This window comes from Chlorocebus sabaeus, chromosome 6 (assembly GCF_047675955.1).
Source record: "Chlorocebus sabaeus isolate Y175 chromosome 6, mChlSab1.0.hap1, whole genome shotgun sequence".
NCBI lineage: Eukaryota > Metazoa > Chordata > Mammalia > Primates > Cercopithecidae > Chlorocebus > Chlorocebus sabaeus.
The window spans coordinates 10723515-10739499 of record NC_132909.1 but is presented as its reverse complement, the minus strand read 5'-3'; the positions used below and the strand labels follow the sequence as shown (position 1 = coordinate 10739499).

Sequence of the window (15985 nt, the reverse complement as noted above, 5' to 3'; positions counted from 1 at the left end):
ATTGACAGGACTAGCATTCGACGTTTGATGTAATATCCTCTGCTTTGGCTATACTAACAGATGGCTGGATTCTTTATTTTTATTCATTTATTTACTTAATTTTTTTTTTTGTTGTTTTTTTTTTTTTGAGACAGAGTCTCACTCTGTCACCCAGGTTGGAGTGCAGTGGCACGATATCGGCTCACCATAACCTCTGCCACCTAGGTTCAAAAGCGATTCTCTTGCCTCAGCCTCCCCAGTAGCTGGGATTACAAGCGCCTGCTACCACACCCAGCTAATTTTTGTATTTTTAATAGAGATAGGGTTTTACCATCTTGGCTAGGCTGGTCTTGAACTCCTGACTTTGTGATCCACCCGCCTTGGCCTCCTTTATTTTATGGAACATTTTTGGAAAAGAGGCTTGGTCCAAACAGGCAGTACTTTCCACTTCTGCAGTCATTTCTCTACCCTGCCCCCAAATGGTTACTCAGTTGCATTTATTTATTTACTACAATCGGAGTACCGGCAGCACATCTACAAAATTAGAAGTCCTGGGTGGTAGCAGATCACTGCTCTCTGGTATCCAGATGGTCACAGCCTTACAGCTTTTTTTTGAGACAGAGTTTCGCTCTTGTCGCTCAGGCAGTGGCATAGTATCGGCTCACTGCAACCTCCACCTCCTGGGTTCGAGAGATTCTCTTGCCTCAGCCTCCCGAGTAATAGATTTCAGGCACCCACCACCATGCCCGGCTAATTGTTTTGGTATTTTTAGTAGAGATGGGGTTTCACCATGTTGGCCAGGCTGGTCTTGAACTCCTGACCTCAGATGATCCACCTGCCTCAGCCTCCCAAAGTGCTGGGATTACAGGCATGAGCCACTGTGCCTGGCCAATTGTCATAGCTTTCAGTTGGCTACCAAGTGTTGAGGTAGCATTGACGGTTGCAGAAGCTGTGTTCTTGAAAAAGAGAAGAGAGTAACATTCTCAGAAAGCAAACAGTATTCAGAGTCCATGGGTTTTCTGGAGCTTTTTTCTTTTCTTTCCTAGGATGAAGTGCAGTGGTGCAATCTTGGCTCACTGCAAGCTCCGCCTCCTGGGTTCACGCCATTCTCCTGCCTTAGCCTCCCGAGTAGCTGGGACTACAGGCATCCACCACCACACCTGGCTAATTTTTTTTTTTTTTTTTTTTTTTTTTTTTTTTTTTTTTGTATTTTTAGTAGAGACGGCGTTTCACCGTGTTGTCCAGGATGGTCTCGATCTCCTGACCTTGTGGTCCGCCCGCCTCGGCCTCCCAAAGTGCTGGGATTACAAGTGTGAGCCACCGCGCCTGGCTTCTTTCCTTTTTTTTAAAGAAATTACCAGCCGGGTGCAGTGGCTCATGCCTGTAATTCCAGCACTTTGGGAGGCCAAGGCAGGAGGATCACCTGAGGTCAGGAGTTTGAGATCAGGAATTTATGTATTTTTAGTGAAACCCCGCCTCTACCAAAAACACAAAAAATTACCTGGGTAGGGCTGCAGGCATCTGTAATCCCAGCTACTCGGGAGGTTGAGGCAGGAGAATGGCTTGAACTCGGGAGGCAGAGGTTGCAGTGAGCCAAGATCGTGCCATTGCACTCCAGTCTGGGCAACAGACTGGAGTGCAACAGACAATGAGACTGTCTCAAAAAAAAAAGAAAAAGAAAAAGAAAAAAGGAAATTACTTCTGCTCTGATGTACAGAGCCCCATCTATACTGGACACCTGAAAGTTACCAGAGAAATACAGGCCAGGGGCCTTTGACATTGGCACTGAGAAAAGCATAGTGCAGAAGCAGGGTGTGTCTTTTTTTTTAACCTGGGCATCTGTGATTTGAGGTCTTCTTGGAACACTTTATAACCCATTTCTGAACTTCTCCCAGGTTTCAGTGGAGCCACCTGTTGTAGCTTCTAAAACTCTGTCCTCCTCAGTTGTTCTCCCACCCATTGCCTTCACAGTTGCAGAGACCGAGATTCACTCACTCGACATTGGACCTTTAGCACCCAGGTCTCTCTGGCACAAAGTAAATGTTCGGCCAGGCTGGTGGAGTGACTTCTACTTAGAGAATGGTCCTCAACATAGGCTGCTCATTACCAAAACTATCTGGTCTTTAAAAAGTGTGACTCTGATGCTTCAGTCTGGGGTGGGTACCAAATACTTGCTTTTTTTTTATTTTTTATTTTTATTTTTTTTGAGACAGCGTCTCGCTCTGTCACCCAGTTGATCTCGGCTCACTGCAAGCTCCGCCTTCCGGGTTCACGCCATTCTTCTGCCTCAGCCTCCCGAGTAGCTGGGACTACAGGTGCCCGCGACCACGCCCGGCTAATTTTTTTGTGTTTTCAGTAGAGACGGGGTTTCACTGTGTTAGCCAGGATGGTCTCAATCTCCGACCTCGTGATCTGCCTGTCTCAGCCTCCCAAAGTGCTGGGATTACAGGTGTGAGCCACCGTGCCTGGCCCAAATACTTGCATTTTTAAAGAGCCTCACAGCAACTCCTGGTAGTTTTCAATTTACCTTAACTTTTATGTAGGAACCCCTTGTCCTGGTAGAGAGTATAATTTGCTGAATAAGTCTACTTTTTTAGTCAACATATACGGAAGAGACATCAATGAAAGAACTGGCAAACTGTAAAGCCTCGTCTCCAGGTGTGAAATATGGTCCCAGCGCACTCAGGGCGTGGGCCTAGAAGCTGATCCATGTCTCTATGTCTGTTCTGAAATATCCTGTGTGATGTGGGAGAAGGAATATTGTCCTTAGAGACAAGGCTTGAGACTGGCTGTGCCCTTTCCTTGGGCAGCATGTAGGGAGAAAGAATGCCCACCCACAGGCACGTTACCTGTGGACAAGGTGTAGTGGGCAGTTAGAAGGTGTCGGTATGTTAATCAGTCTTTTTTTTTTTTTTTTTTTTTTTGAGATGGAGTTTTGCTCTATCACACAGGTAGAGTGCAGTGGCGTGATCTTGGCTCATTGCAACCTCCTCCCAGGTTCAAGTGATTTTACTGCCTCAGCCTCCCAAGTACCTGGGACTGTAGGTGTGCGCCAGCATGCCCGGCTGATTTATGTATTTTTTTAGTAGAGACAGTATTTCACCATGTTGGCCAGGCTGGTCTCGAACCTCTGACCTCATGATCTGCCCGCCTCAGCCTCCGAAAGTGCTGGGATTGCAGACGTGAGCCACCATACCTGGCCAGTGTTTTTTTGTTTGTTTGTTTGTTTGTTTTTTCTGAGATGAGATCTCACTCTGTCGCTCAGGCTGGAGTGCAGTGGCGTGATCTTGGCTCACTGCAATCTCTGCCTCCTGGGTTCAAGCAATTCTCCTGCCTCAGCCTCCTGAGTAGCTGAGATTACAGGTGCCTGCCACCACGCCTGGCTAATTTGTTGTATATTTAGTAGAGACAGGGTTTCACCATGTTGACCAGGCTGGTCTCAAACTCTTGACCTCAGATGATCCACCCGCCTCGGCCTCCCAAAATGCTTGAATTACAGGCATGAGCCACTGCACCCAACCTAATCAGTCTTTTGCTCCTATTTGTCTTTGTTTGGGATAAAAGTTCTAGCCTTACTGGGGTCTTCCTACACAATAGTTCTGACTCACAGCCATCATCTGAACCTTTCCTCTGGTTTACAACCAAAATTAAAAACATCCATTTATGGGGATTGAGATAGTTTTCATAGTAAAGGAGGTTTTGTTTGTAATGACGTGCCTGTTTGATGGGTCTAAGTATTTGTCTGGCCTTTCTGGCTAAAGCAGCCTTTGAACTGGTCCTGCCTAGAATGCATACCTCCCACTCCTTATCATCTCTCTTCTGGGTCCCTTCCCCATTCCCTTCCCCTTCCCCTTCCCCTTCCCCTTCCCCTTCCCCTTTCCCTTCCCTTCCCCTTCCCTTCTCCCTTCCCTTTTTTCTTTTCTTTTCCTTTTTTTCTTTCTTTTTTTTTTTTTTTGATAGGGTCTCATTCTGTCACCCAGGCTGGAGTGCAGTGATGAGATCTCTGCTCATGCAGCCTTGACCTTCTGGGCTCAAGTGATCTTCTGCCTTGGCCTCCTGAGTAACTGGGACTACAGGCACCACCATATCTGGCTAAATTTTTTTTTTTTTTTTTTTTTTTTTTTTTTTTTTAGTAGCAGTGAGGTCTCACTATGTTGCCCAGGGTGGTCTCAAACTCCTGGACTCAAGCGATCCTCACGCCTCGGCCCCCCAAAGTGTTGGGATTGCAGATGTGTGCCACCACACTCGGCCTCTTCTGGGCGTTTTTTTGTTTGAGATGGAGTCTCACTCTATTGCTCAGGCTGGAGTGCAGTGGCACGATCTCGGCTCACTGCAACCTCTGCCTCCTGGGTTCAAGCGATTCTCCTGCCTCAGCCTCCCAAGTAGCTGGGATTACAGGTGCCTGGCTAATTTTTGTATTTTTGGTAGAGACAGGGTTTCACCATGTTGACTAGGCTGGTCTTGAACTCCTGATCTCAGGTAATCCTCCCACCTCGGCCTCCCAAAGTGTTGGGATTACAGGCGTGAGCCACCACGCCCAGCTTTTTTTTTTTAATTTTACTTTTTTGAGACAGAGTCTTACTCTCACCCGGCTGGAGTGCAGTGGCACAATCTTGGTTTACAGCAACTTCTGCCTCCTGGGTTCAAGTGATTCTCTTGCCTCAGTCTCCCGAGTAGCTGGGAGTACAGGTGTGTGCCACCACGCCTGGCTAATTTTTGTATTTTTAGTAGAGATGGGGTTTCACTATGTTGGTCTCAAACTCCTGACCTCGTGATCCACCTGCCTCAGCCTCCCAGAGTGCTGGGATTACAGCTGTGAGCCACCGCACCTGATTCTTCCAGGTGTTAATAGAGCCTTTTTCCTCTACTGGAAGCTTCCACTGCTTTCTGCCCCTTTCAAACTCATACGTCATTGAATTGTTGTTTCCTCAGGGAAGCCTTCTTAATACCACTCTACAGAGGGTATCAGACCCCCTATTATACTATCACAGCACTTTTCACAGTAAGGTAAATTGCGTTTACAATTGTTGGATTGCCTCTCTGACTATGTTTGTTGAATAAATAAAAAAGGTGGCCAGGTGCAGTGGCTCACGCCTATAATCCCAGCACTTTGGGAGGCCGAGGCGGGCAGATCACGAGGTCAGGAGTTTGAGACCGGCCTAACCAACATGGTGAAACCCCATCTCTGCTAAATATACAAAAATCAGCAGGGCATGGTGGTACGTGCCTGTAGTCCCAGCTACTCAGGAGGCTAAGGCAGAAGAATCGCTTGAACCCGGGAGGCAGAGGTTGCAGTGAGCCAAGATCGTGCTATTGCACTCCAGCCTGGGTGACAGTGTGAGCCTCCATCTCAAAAAAAAAAAAAGAGCGACTTTATAACCTGCCTTCTTTTTTTTTTTTTTTTTTTTTTTTTTTTTGAGAAGGAGTCTCGCTCTGCCGCCCAGGCTGGAGTGCAGTGGCCGGATCTCAGCTCACTGCAAGCTCCGCCTCCCGGTTTCACGCCATTCTCCTGCCTCAGCCTCCCGAGTAGCTGGGACTACAGGCGCCCACCACCGCGCCCGGCTAATTTTTTGTAGTTTTAGTAGAGACGGGGTTTCACCGTGATAGCCAGGATGGTCTCGATCTCCTGACCTTGTGATCCGCCCGTCTCGGCCTCCCAAAGTGCTGGGATTACAGGCTTGAGCCACCGCGCCCGGCCATAACCTGCCTTCTTTTTCTTTTTCCCAGTGCTCCTAAAGTTCCGTACAGATAAAGGAAGAGATCCCAGTTCTGATACATATGAGGAAGATTCCGAGTTGTTGCTCCAGATACGAAATGATGTACTTGACTCACTGGGTATTAGTCCTGACCTGCTTCCTGAGGACTTTGTCAGGTTGGTCTCAGTATTTATCACTGTTTAGTCTGGACAGATGAAGTTTGTTTTCAGGATTTGCCTTAATTTGAGGAGCTCTTTTATTAGACCCAAAGCCCTGCAGAGAGCCCCTGCCACATTCTGCTCGCTCCTGTCGACTTCTGCCTCTTCACTAGAATAGCAATATATAAAAAATAAAGAGGGGGCAGATTCTGATTTTTACAATAAGTATCTTATATGCACGTTCAAAATTCAAGGCAATATAAGATCTGTAAACACTATTCTCTACCTTTTTTCACTTTACGTGATCTTGTTATTTCTTGATGACATCTCCAGATCAGTATATAGTTTGCTCCCTCTTTTCCACAGCTCCTCAGTATTCCAGTGTGTGAAGCGATGGAGTTTATTAAACCAGTTGCCTGCTCACTCAAGTTGTGTTCAGGCTTTTCTGTTTTGTTTTGTTTTGTTTTGTTTTGTTTTGTTTTATTTTGTGACAGAGTCTCGCTCTGTCGCCCAGGCTGGAGTACAGTGGCGCGATCTCCGTTCACTGCAAGCTCTGCCTCCCGGGTTCACACCATTCTCCTGCCTCAGCCTCCCGAGTAGGTGAGACTACAGGAGCCCGCCACCACGCCCGGCTAATATTTTGTATTTTTAGTAGAGACAGGGTTTCACCATGTTAGCCAGGATGGTCCCGATCTCCTGACCTCGTGATCTGCCCGCCTCGGCCTCCAAAGTGCTGGGATTACAGGCGTGAGCCACCGCACCTGGCCCGTGGCAAAGATTACAGGCTTTTCTGTGTAACACTGTAGTGTGTGACCTTGTGTTGTACGTGTGCAGGTATAACTGCAGGATAATTAGGAGGAAGGGAGTTGATGGGTCAGAAGGATGTAATTTATCATTTGATCGGCATTGCCACTTTGCCCCCATTGGTATCCTATCAATTTATACCCCCAGCAGCACAACCACCCATGTTCCCAGCATCCTCTCACTTGGACACTGCATGCTTTCACCTTATGTGACTGCCTCTTTGCTCTCATAAACAGGCTTAGGATTTGATTGGAGAAGACCAGATGGTGACTAGGTCACAATCTCCTTTTTTTTTTTTTTTTTTCTCTTCGAGACAGTTTGACTCTTGTCGCCCAGGCTGGAGTGCAATGACACAATCTCGGCTCACTGCAACCTCTGCCTCTCAGGTCCAAGCAATTTTCCTGACTCAGCCTTTTGAGTAGCTGGGATTACAGTTGCCCACCACCATGCCCAGCTAATTTTTTTTGTATTTTTAGTAGAGATGGGGTTTTCCATGTTGGCCATGCAGGTCTCGAACTCCTGACCTCAGATGATCCGCCCACCTTGGTGTCCCAAAGTGCTGAGATTACAGGCGTGAGCCACCACACGCTCCATCCATAATCTCCTTAAAGCAGCTCTGGGATCATGCACTCACCCTAATTCCCTTTCCATGTCTTGAGGGGCTTCCTAAACTCGGCTTTGCAGTGCCTCCAGCTTGTAGCAGTAATGATGGCTACAGTTTACTGAGCAGCTATTATGTACTAGGCATCAGGTAGTAAGTAGCCAACCCAGATCCCACCCCAGGTATCATCACAGTGCTTGCTCTAGCAACAACATGCTACCTTGGTTTCTTATCAACAGTAAGGTCTGCCAGAGTCCCTAGTCCCTCCTTTCTTCCCTTCCTGCTGGGAACTTCAGGTAGGCAACAGCAAACCCCACTCCATTTAGGGCCAGCAGTGGTCTTTGAAGCACCTGCGGTGCCCTGACCCAATAAGCCATGATTGTCCTGGTGCAGTGGCTCAAACCTATAATCCCAGCATTTTGGGAGGCTGAGGCCGGCAGATTGCTTTGAGCTTAGGAGTTTGAGGCCATCCTTGACGATGTGGTGAAACCCTGTCTCTACAAAAAATAGAAAAATTAACTGGGTATTGATGACTGGTGCTTGTAGTCTATATATATATACACACACACACACACATACATATACACACACATATTTAGAAATTTGCCTTAAGGAATTATTTCAACACCTGTGTCTTTGTCAAGACGTATAATTACAGTGTTGAACAGCTTAAATGTCCCTCAGTAGGTTATAGAACAGAACAAGTAATAGTTGATAATATTTGGGTTTAAAATTATACCTATTTATTTATTTTTTGAGACAGTCTTGCTCTGTCACCAGGCTGGAGTGTAATTGTGCAATCTCAGCTCACTGCAACCTATGCCTCCCAGGTTCAAGCGATTCCCCTGCCTCAACCTCCTGAGTAGCTGGGACTACAGGCGCACCCCACCACGTCAACCTAATTTTTGTATTTTTATTACAGATGGGGTTTCACCATGTGGGCCAGGATGGTCTCAATCTCTTGACCTTGTGATCCACCTGCCTCGACCTCCCAAAGTGCTGGGATTACAGGCATCAGCCACCAAGCCTGGCCTAATTATACCCATTTAGATTGTGCACTTTTTAAAACGTCTAGAAGGGGCTGGGTGCGGTGGCTCACACCTGTCATCCCAGCACTTTGGGAGGCCGAGGCAGGCAGATCATGAGGTCAAGAGATCGAGACCAGCCTGGCCAACATGGTGAAACCCCATCTCTACTAAAAATACAAAAATTAGCCGGGTGTGGTAGCAGGCGCCTGTAGTCCCAGCTACTCGAGAGGCTGAGTCTGGAGAGTGGCATGAACCCGGGAGGCGGTGCTTGCAGTGAGCCGAGATCGCACCACTGCACTCCAGCCTGGATGACAGAGCGAGACTCCGTCTCCAAAAAAAAAATGTCTAGAAGGATGTGCACCAAACTGGGGAGACTGGAGGTAGTGTTCTGTAGGGAGGCTTTCCCTTTCACTTGTCTGTGTTCCAGTTTGCTTGGTGAGCACACGCCATTGTGTTCAGGAGTAGGAGCTGGCAGAGCACACTTCCTTTGGGGAAGTGGTGGAATAAAGTGATTTGCTCACTAGGATGGGTGACTTGGAGGGGCAGGTGACTGTGTCATCTAAAATTTGTCCTCTGGATGCCCCATCCTGGCCCAGAAGGGCTGGTTTCTATGTGGGTTGTGAAGACTCTTTCTGCCCTCACACTTTAATTTCAGGCCTCAAATTTCCCTTGCCTCCTACATGTTAACACAGGCCTGCTCCCTGACGTTTGTCTGGGAATAGCATATAGAACCCACTGCCCATTATGGGTAAGAAGAGAATTGCGAGAATGTGACCAGGGCGTTGAAACATCTGATATCTCTAGGACAGATATAGGAAGCACAGATATAGTCTTTCCTTTAACTTATAAAGGTAAAAATAAAAGTATTGTGAAAGAATTTCTGGTTGCCAAAGTTCAAAGGTCTTTTCCAACCACTTATGAACCCCTGGCTCAGATTTCATTTTCATGCCTAGATGCCAGCATTAACACTGCTGTCTGAATCTGGCCCTCCTGCTAGAAGTTGTTTTTATTCAGTAGAGTCTACTACTGAATTTCTCCAGATGTCATGGTCACAGTTCTGTTCCCAGTGCTCCATTTTCCTTGTCTTCCTTCTCTTTTAGTTACTGCTTCTCCGAGATGGCCCCAGTGTGTGCAGTGGTTGGAGGGATTTTGGCACAGGAAATTGTGAAGGTAAAACATCACTATGGAGCAGAAAATAGTTAACCATGACTTTGTATATGTGCTAACAGAGAGAATGGAAACTGTCTTAGACAGCTGCCTGCTTTCTCTTACCCCATTCATCTTTGTTTCATGCCCTACCCATTTCCACCTCATCCCATTTTCTCTGGCCCATCCAGGTGGCTGTTCAGCAAATGACCTTGGAGTGCCAGCTCTGTGCTCAGCGCACAGTTGGCCATAGTGCCCCGAAGGTGTGATCTGCTCTCCCCTAACTGTGTTGATCTGCTCTCCCGTAACTGTGTTAGTTATCCAGTGCCTGTTGTTTTGGTAAGGGATTCTGCTTCTCATGGCTCTTATAGTGAGTACTATCATGATCCCCACGTAAGAGGAAGACACTGGGGCCCATGAAAGGGGCTCCAGAACCTGTGCTTTTTTTTTTTTTTTTTTTTTGAAACGGAGTCTCGCTCTGTTGCCCAGGCTGGAGTGCAGTGGCCGGATCTCAGCTCACTACAAGCTCCGCCTCCCGGGTTTACGCCATTCTCCTGCCTCAGCCTCCCGAGTAGCTGGGACTACAGGCACCTGCCACCACACCTGGCTAGTTTTTTGTATTTTTTTTAGTAGAGACGGAGTTTCACTGTGTTAGCCAGGATGGTCTCGATCTCCTGACCTCGTGATCCGCCCGCCTCAGCCTCCCAAAGTGCTGGGATTACCAGCTTGAGCTACCGTGCCCAGTCGAACCTGTGCTCTTAACCTCTGTACAGTTTATCTCCATTCATCACCATGGCATCAAAGCCCTCCCTTTTTTTTTTTTTTTTTTTTTTTTTTTTTTTTTTTTTTTTTGAGACAGAGTCTCACTCTGTCGCCCAGGCTGGAGTGAAGTGGCACGATCTCAGCTCACTGCAAGCTCTGCTTCCGGGGTTCATGCCATTCTCCTGCCTTAGCCTCCTGAGTAGCTGGGACTACAGGTGCCCGCCACCACGCCCAGCTCATTTTTTGTATTTTTAGTAGAGATGGGGTTTCACCGTGTTAGCCAGGATGGTCTCGATCTCCTGACCTCGTGATCCGCCCACCTTGGCCTCCCAAAGTGCTGGGAATACAGGTGTGAGCCACCACACCCGGCCAAGCCTCCCTCTTTTTAACCCACACACTGTAGGTATTTGCAGAGAAATCAATGTCTGTGTCCCCATGAACACACCAGGAGCCCCTCAAGGCTCTGTACAGGATGACCCGTGACCCTGTTAGGTAGGTGTTAGTGTCTCTCTAAGAAAGGAAGCATTTCATACAGGGTCACATAGCCAGTAACTAGCACAGCCTTTTGAGGGTCTTCTGGAACATTTGGGTGCTAAAACTATCCCATACCCCCAAACATATTGTACATTCTTTGCGGACTTTCCTAGTTGCCCAAAGATGTTAAGTTTGCCTTTTGCAGGTTCTTGGCTGCCTTAGTGGACTCCAGTGAGGCTTTTTCCTTCTTTCTTGTGGAGCAGAGTCATGCCTGGTTAAATAATTGGCCATGTCCATGTACATGTCAAGTTTGAACTTAGGAGGACAATTTGGAGACCCAGCCCTTAACACTTTGTCTTGGGGTCTGTAAATTCTGGAGACATTTGACTCAATTTGTTAGTCACACCATTTTCCTATGGCTTTTTTTTTTTTTTTTTTTTTTTAATCTATTCTTTTCTGATTCTTCTCTCTGGTCTAAATTCTTCCTTTGATCAACCTAACTTTCTTCTATGTGATGGGCACTGAGGAGATATTTGAATGGGGAAGAAAAGTGTGCAATGGCCATACCTCTTTTCCTTGCTCAGTTTTATACGTAACCCAGAGTGATGTGAAAATTACAGTTTATATGCCCAATCTGAGAAGAGGGTAATGGCCACCCAGAGAACTATTTGAGCAGTATTCTGAGGCTCCCTGTAGACAAACTGCAGGAAAGAGTGCAGCAATGGGAACGGTCTAAGTGGTGAATGGGAATGTACATATTTTTGTAGACTAAAGTGATGACACCACCAATAATAATAGACAAGACTTACTGAAAGCCCCCTGTCTGCCACACAAAGACAGTGTTTTTTACGTGGATACTCATTTCATCTCCCACTGGCCCTATGAGGTAAGAACTCCTGTGATCCCTGGTTTATAAAAGAGGAACTAAAGTGCAGGAAAGAAGTTGCTTGCCCAGGCTAGTGTGGTGCCAGGATTTGGGCCCAGGCACTCTGGTTGCTGAGCCTGTCCTCTTCACCACGTGGCAGTCATGTGTCAGGTGTTGCCTTCAACGGCACCGTCATGTAGAGACTGCATGGACCCCTGGGCAGCTGCCCTCGCACCATCAGCCTCACTTCTGTACATCCCGTTGGGGGGCTCCCCCTAAATTTTTCATGTGGGATGGAGACTGGATGTTGGGGCAGGTAGCCTTGACCCCGTTGGTGGTGGTAGCTTCTCACATCCCCATCCTCACACAGCCCCCTCCTTCCTGCCTGCTGGAGACAGCTGGTGCCCAGCATCTTGTTTCTGTTTATCCCAGATAGCCAGAGTACTCTGCATTCTTGGTTGCTGGGTGTGTTTGGAATCTCCTCCTACCCCATCTTGCTTGGGAAGCACTTTACCTTTTGCCCCATGTTCACCCCATACCCTGCTCTCATCCCCAGTACTCCTTCATACTTATCACAGGTCAGCCTTCAGCCAGCTGGCAGGCAGGGCCTACAGTCCAAGGGCCTCAGACTCGCCTTTCTCTCCTGAGACACTGTCTGAGCACCTATGGAAAGCTTACACTAGGAGATGGGGGCAAGCGCAAGTCTACTCCCTTGGAATCATCTTTTGCGTCTTTCCTTTCTTATATCCTTCTAGATACCCTATTTTATATCCATGTCTACTTCCTTAGCTTTGTAGCAGTTTTCCTTTCTCTCCATCCCCACCGTCCACGGCAGGTCTCCCTGTCTATGGTAAGAGAGGTGATAGTGAAAGCAGCAGCCGTCCCAGGCTCCTGGTAAAACACGTACCATCTCCTGTATCTTGGGTTTGAGGGTCTAAGAGTTCCAGCTGTGGACTGTTGGACCCTTCCACCTGGCTGGGTTGGTGGCATCCCCAGTATTGGTAAAGGACTCCTGGCCTCTACTAATAGCAGCTCCTGCTTACTGAGAATTTACTATATGCTAGGCACTTTACAAGGCTGGTCACATTTCATTCTCACCAAAAGCTCTAGCAGGCAGTGCTTTTTATTTGCCTATTTTATACGTGAGCCCAGAGAAGCAAACTTCTTTCTGATCCAAGCTCCATGTGGACAGAGACCTTCTCAGAATCCTTAATGTCTAGCCAAATACCTGGCATAAAGTAGATGCTGAATAAATTTTCCCTTGACTGGGTGCAGTAGCTCAAGCCTGTAATTCCAGCACTTTGGGAGGATTACTTGAACCTAGGAGTTCAAGACCAGCTTGGACAACATGGGGAGACCTCATGTCTACAAAAGTCCCAGCTACTTGGGAGGTGGTAGGAGGGTCTGTGTGGGAGCTGGGGAGATGGAGGTTGCAGTAAGCCAAGAATGTGCCTCCCACCTGGGCAGCAGAACAAGATCCTGTCTCAAAAAATTAAAATTAAAAACATTTTTAAATAAATAAAATTTCCCTGGAAAAATGGCTGGATAACACTATTTGTATATAGTAGATGTGATTGTCCCCATTTTATGGATGAGGAAATGAAAAGGGTTTGTTGCTGAGTTTGAGGAGGAGCAGTTCAGGATGTGTAGCGCCACCTTCCTCATGAATGATGGGACGGTGCTCCTGGGAACCATTAAACCCTGCCCTGGCAGCTTGCCTAGGTGATGTCCTCTTTAAATGGTGGCTTGTGGTGAAATTTCAATCCTTTCTAGATTAAGCACCTGTTTGGAAATTTGTGGACAATTGTAAACCCTTTCTCATAAGAGTCAGTATGTTGTTTCAGGGGCTGACCCTACCTCAAAAGACAGGTCTTTTGTTAGATATGGGATTTTGCCATGTTGCCCAGGCTGGTCTCGAACTACTGGGCTCAAGTGATTCTCCCGCCTCAGCCTCCCAAAGTGCTGGGATTACAGGTGTGAGCCATTAAGCCCAGCCCTGTTCTTGTCTAATTTTAAAGTGCTCTGTCTGGTAACCCCACAAGATAATCACCATTGCCATTGCTAAATAGTATTGTCCAGACCCTCTGGATCCCAGCCCTGACCCCCTTTGGAAGCCTAGCGATTTTATGTCCTCATGGAAGATCCCCCTTCTGGATCAGTGTGCTCCTTGATTAAATGTGTCCCCTTAGGTGATCAAGGCCATAGCCTAAGAACTGCCACCTTTCTGAGTTGAATAGTCATGAATAATTATTTCTGCTGTTGCCCAGTGGTGGTACAACACAGTGTTAGTCATTGCTTTAGTCTTAAGGTGTTTGTGTGTGTGTGTGTGTGTGTGTGTGTTTTTTTTTGGAGATAGGGTCTCACTCTGTTACCCACGCTGGAGTATAGTGACTCTATTACAGCTCACTGCAGCCTCAATCTCCCAGGCTCAAGCGATCCTCCCACCTCAGCCTCCCGAATAGCTGGCACCTTGGGCACGTATCATCATACCTGGCTAACTTATTTCAGTTTTCCTTTTCCTTTTCCTTTTTCTTTTCTTTTCGAGACAGAGTCTTACTCTGTTGCCCTGGCTGAGTGCAGTGATGCAATCTCAGTTTACTGCAACCTCTGCCTCCCGGGTTCGAGCGATTCTCCTACCTCAGCCTCCCAAGTAGCGCGCCACCACACCCGGCTAATTTTTGCATTTTTAGTAAAGACAAGTTTCACCATGTTGGCCAGGGTGGTCTTGAACTCCCAACCTCAGGTGATCTGTCCACTTCAGCCTCCCAGAGTGCTGGGATTACAGGCGTGAGCCACCGCACCCGACCTATTTCAGTTTTCATGTAGACGGGGTCTCACCATGTTGCACAGGGTGGTCTTGAATTCCTGGGCTCAAGTCATTCTCCCACCTCGGCCTCCCAAAGTGCTGGGATTACAGGTGTGAGTGTGCCTGGCCCTGGCCTGCTTTAAATTTTTGAGATACATAGTTTAACCCAAGCTAATACATTTCTTATTCTCATGTTAGGTAGAGAAGGTAATGTTTGGTGGTTAAATAATCTCCTCATGGACACAGCTTGTAAGGGACAGAGCAGAGATAGGACAATCAAAATTGTCTCCAGACATTGCCAAATAGCCCTTTGGGATCTAAATCAACCCCAGTTAAGAACCACTGCCCTAGACTGCTTTTAGAATTTTTTTTTCCCTCTATTCCTCTTAAAGCACTTGAGATAAACTCTCTTTTCATTTTTCTCCCTAGGCCCTGTCTCAGCGGGACCCTCCTCACAACAACTTCTTCTTCTTCGATGGCATGAAGGGGAATGGGATTGTAGAGTGCCTTGGCCCCAAGTGAACTCAAGACTTGGCAGCCCCGGAGATGCCAATTGCAGCATGCCCGCCTGTATTCCCTGTCCCCTTCCTTCATGAAGGCATCTCCAGGCAAGGAAAACTGAAGTCATTGGCCCAGTACAAAACATTTCCTGCGACGAAGGAGGTGGTGCCGACGTGCTGCTTCCCATCACAAGCAGCTGCTCGACAAGGGGCGCAGGGTGGCTGTCTTTGTTCCAGCACTGTTCAGGCTGCCTGTCATCCCGGGCCTGCCAGCTCCCCTGAGTGATGAGCACTTCTAAGCACCCCTCTGCCCTTTGTCTGTCCTTATGCAGTCACAGCCTCGCCAGCCCTCTGGGGCATTGTGGGAGATGCCTGCCAGGAACGAGCATGCTCTGTTGCTTGGGAGCCTCTTGCCACCTTCTTGGACTTACTCCCCACCTGATGTCTTACAGAGAAAAGTGTGACTTCAGGTTGAGAGTAGGCCCAGGCCCCATGAGGCACCAGTGGAAGCACAGCTCCAAGTTCAGACAGGTGCCCTTAGAAAGGAAAACCATGACAGGCAAATGCATTTCCTCTGGAGTTTGAGACCCTGACAAACAACAGGTGGCATCTGGTGTGCTGTTCTTGAGTTTTCATTTAGGATTAGTTAAGTTCCAGCTGGGTGTTGGGAGAAAGGAGATGTTACCAAGTCTTGGATGTTAGGGCAAGACCCTGCAATTTGAGTATTATTAGGAGAGCTTGTCTTTCAATGCAGGTTCCTGGGGCTTCAGGGCTGGGAGGGAGGAGCCTGCCCTTTTAACAGAACCCCAGTCACATGCGGCCCAAGCCACTCAGAGGCTGTTGCATTTCAGGGTTGTGTTGGTCCTTTGTTTACCTCCTAAACCACAGCTGTTTGTGTTTCACATATGTTGTGAATTTTCCTTGGTTCTTTTTAAAGGAATGATAATAAAGTTACTTGCTTTAGGATTTGCTTGTTTTTCTTCCACTTCAGAAGCTTCTGAGAGAGAATGGGATGATCCTACCAGTTGCCTTTTCAGACCTGAAGAAATCTCCCTTGAGACTCAACTCAGAGATTCTTCCTCTCTCTCACCATTCCTGCCACCATTTTTTCTGGATGATGCAGCAAGAGTTAAATTGTTCACATTCTAGAGTGTGTAGAAGCTTCT

At 47.5% G+C, this 15985-nt stretch overlaps 1 protein-coding gene across 3 annotated transcripts in view; it reads left to right on the top strand.

Moving 5' to 3' along the window:
• The window catches only part of SAE1 (SUMO1 activating enzyme subunit 1), an 86514-nt gene extending 70729 nt beyond the window's left edge, over window positions 1–15785 (top strand). The window contains exons 7-9 of one of the 3 annotated variants that reach the window (XM_037991888.1): window positions 5707–5851; window positions 9367–9436; window positions 14749–15785. In XM_037991888.1, coding sequence (XP_037847816.1) covers window positions 5707–5851; window positions 9367–9436; window positions 14749–14841 — 308 coding nt within the window. In that variant the 3' untranslated portion in view covers window positions 14842–15785. Of the gene's footprint in view, window positions 1–2192; window positions 2354–5706; window positions 5852–9366; window positions 9437–14748 lie in introns of those variants that run through there. The other 2 variants (XM_037991889.2, XM_073016257.1) reach the window with 2 other exon arrangements.
• The last annotated feature ends 200 nt before the right edge of the window (window positions 15786–15985 follow it).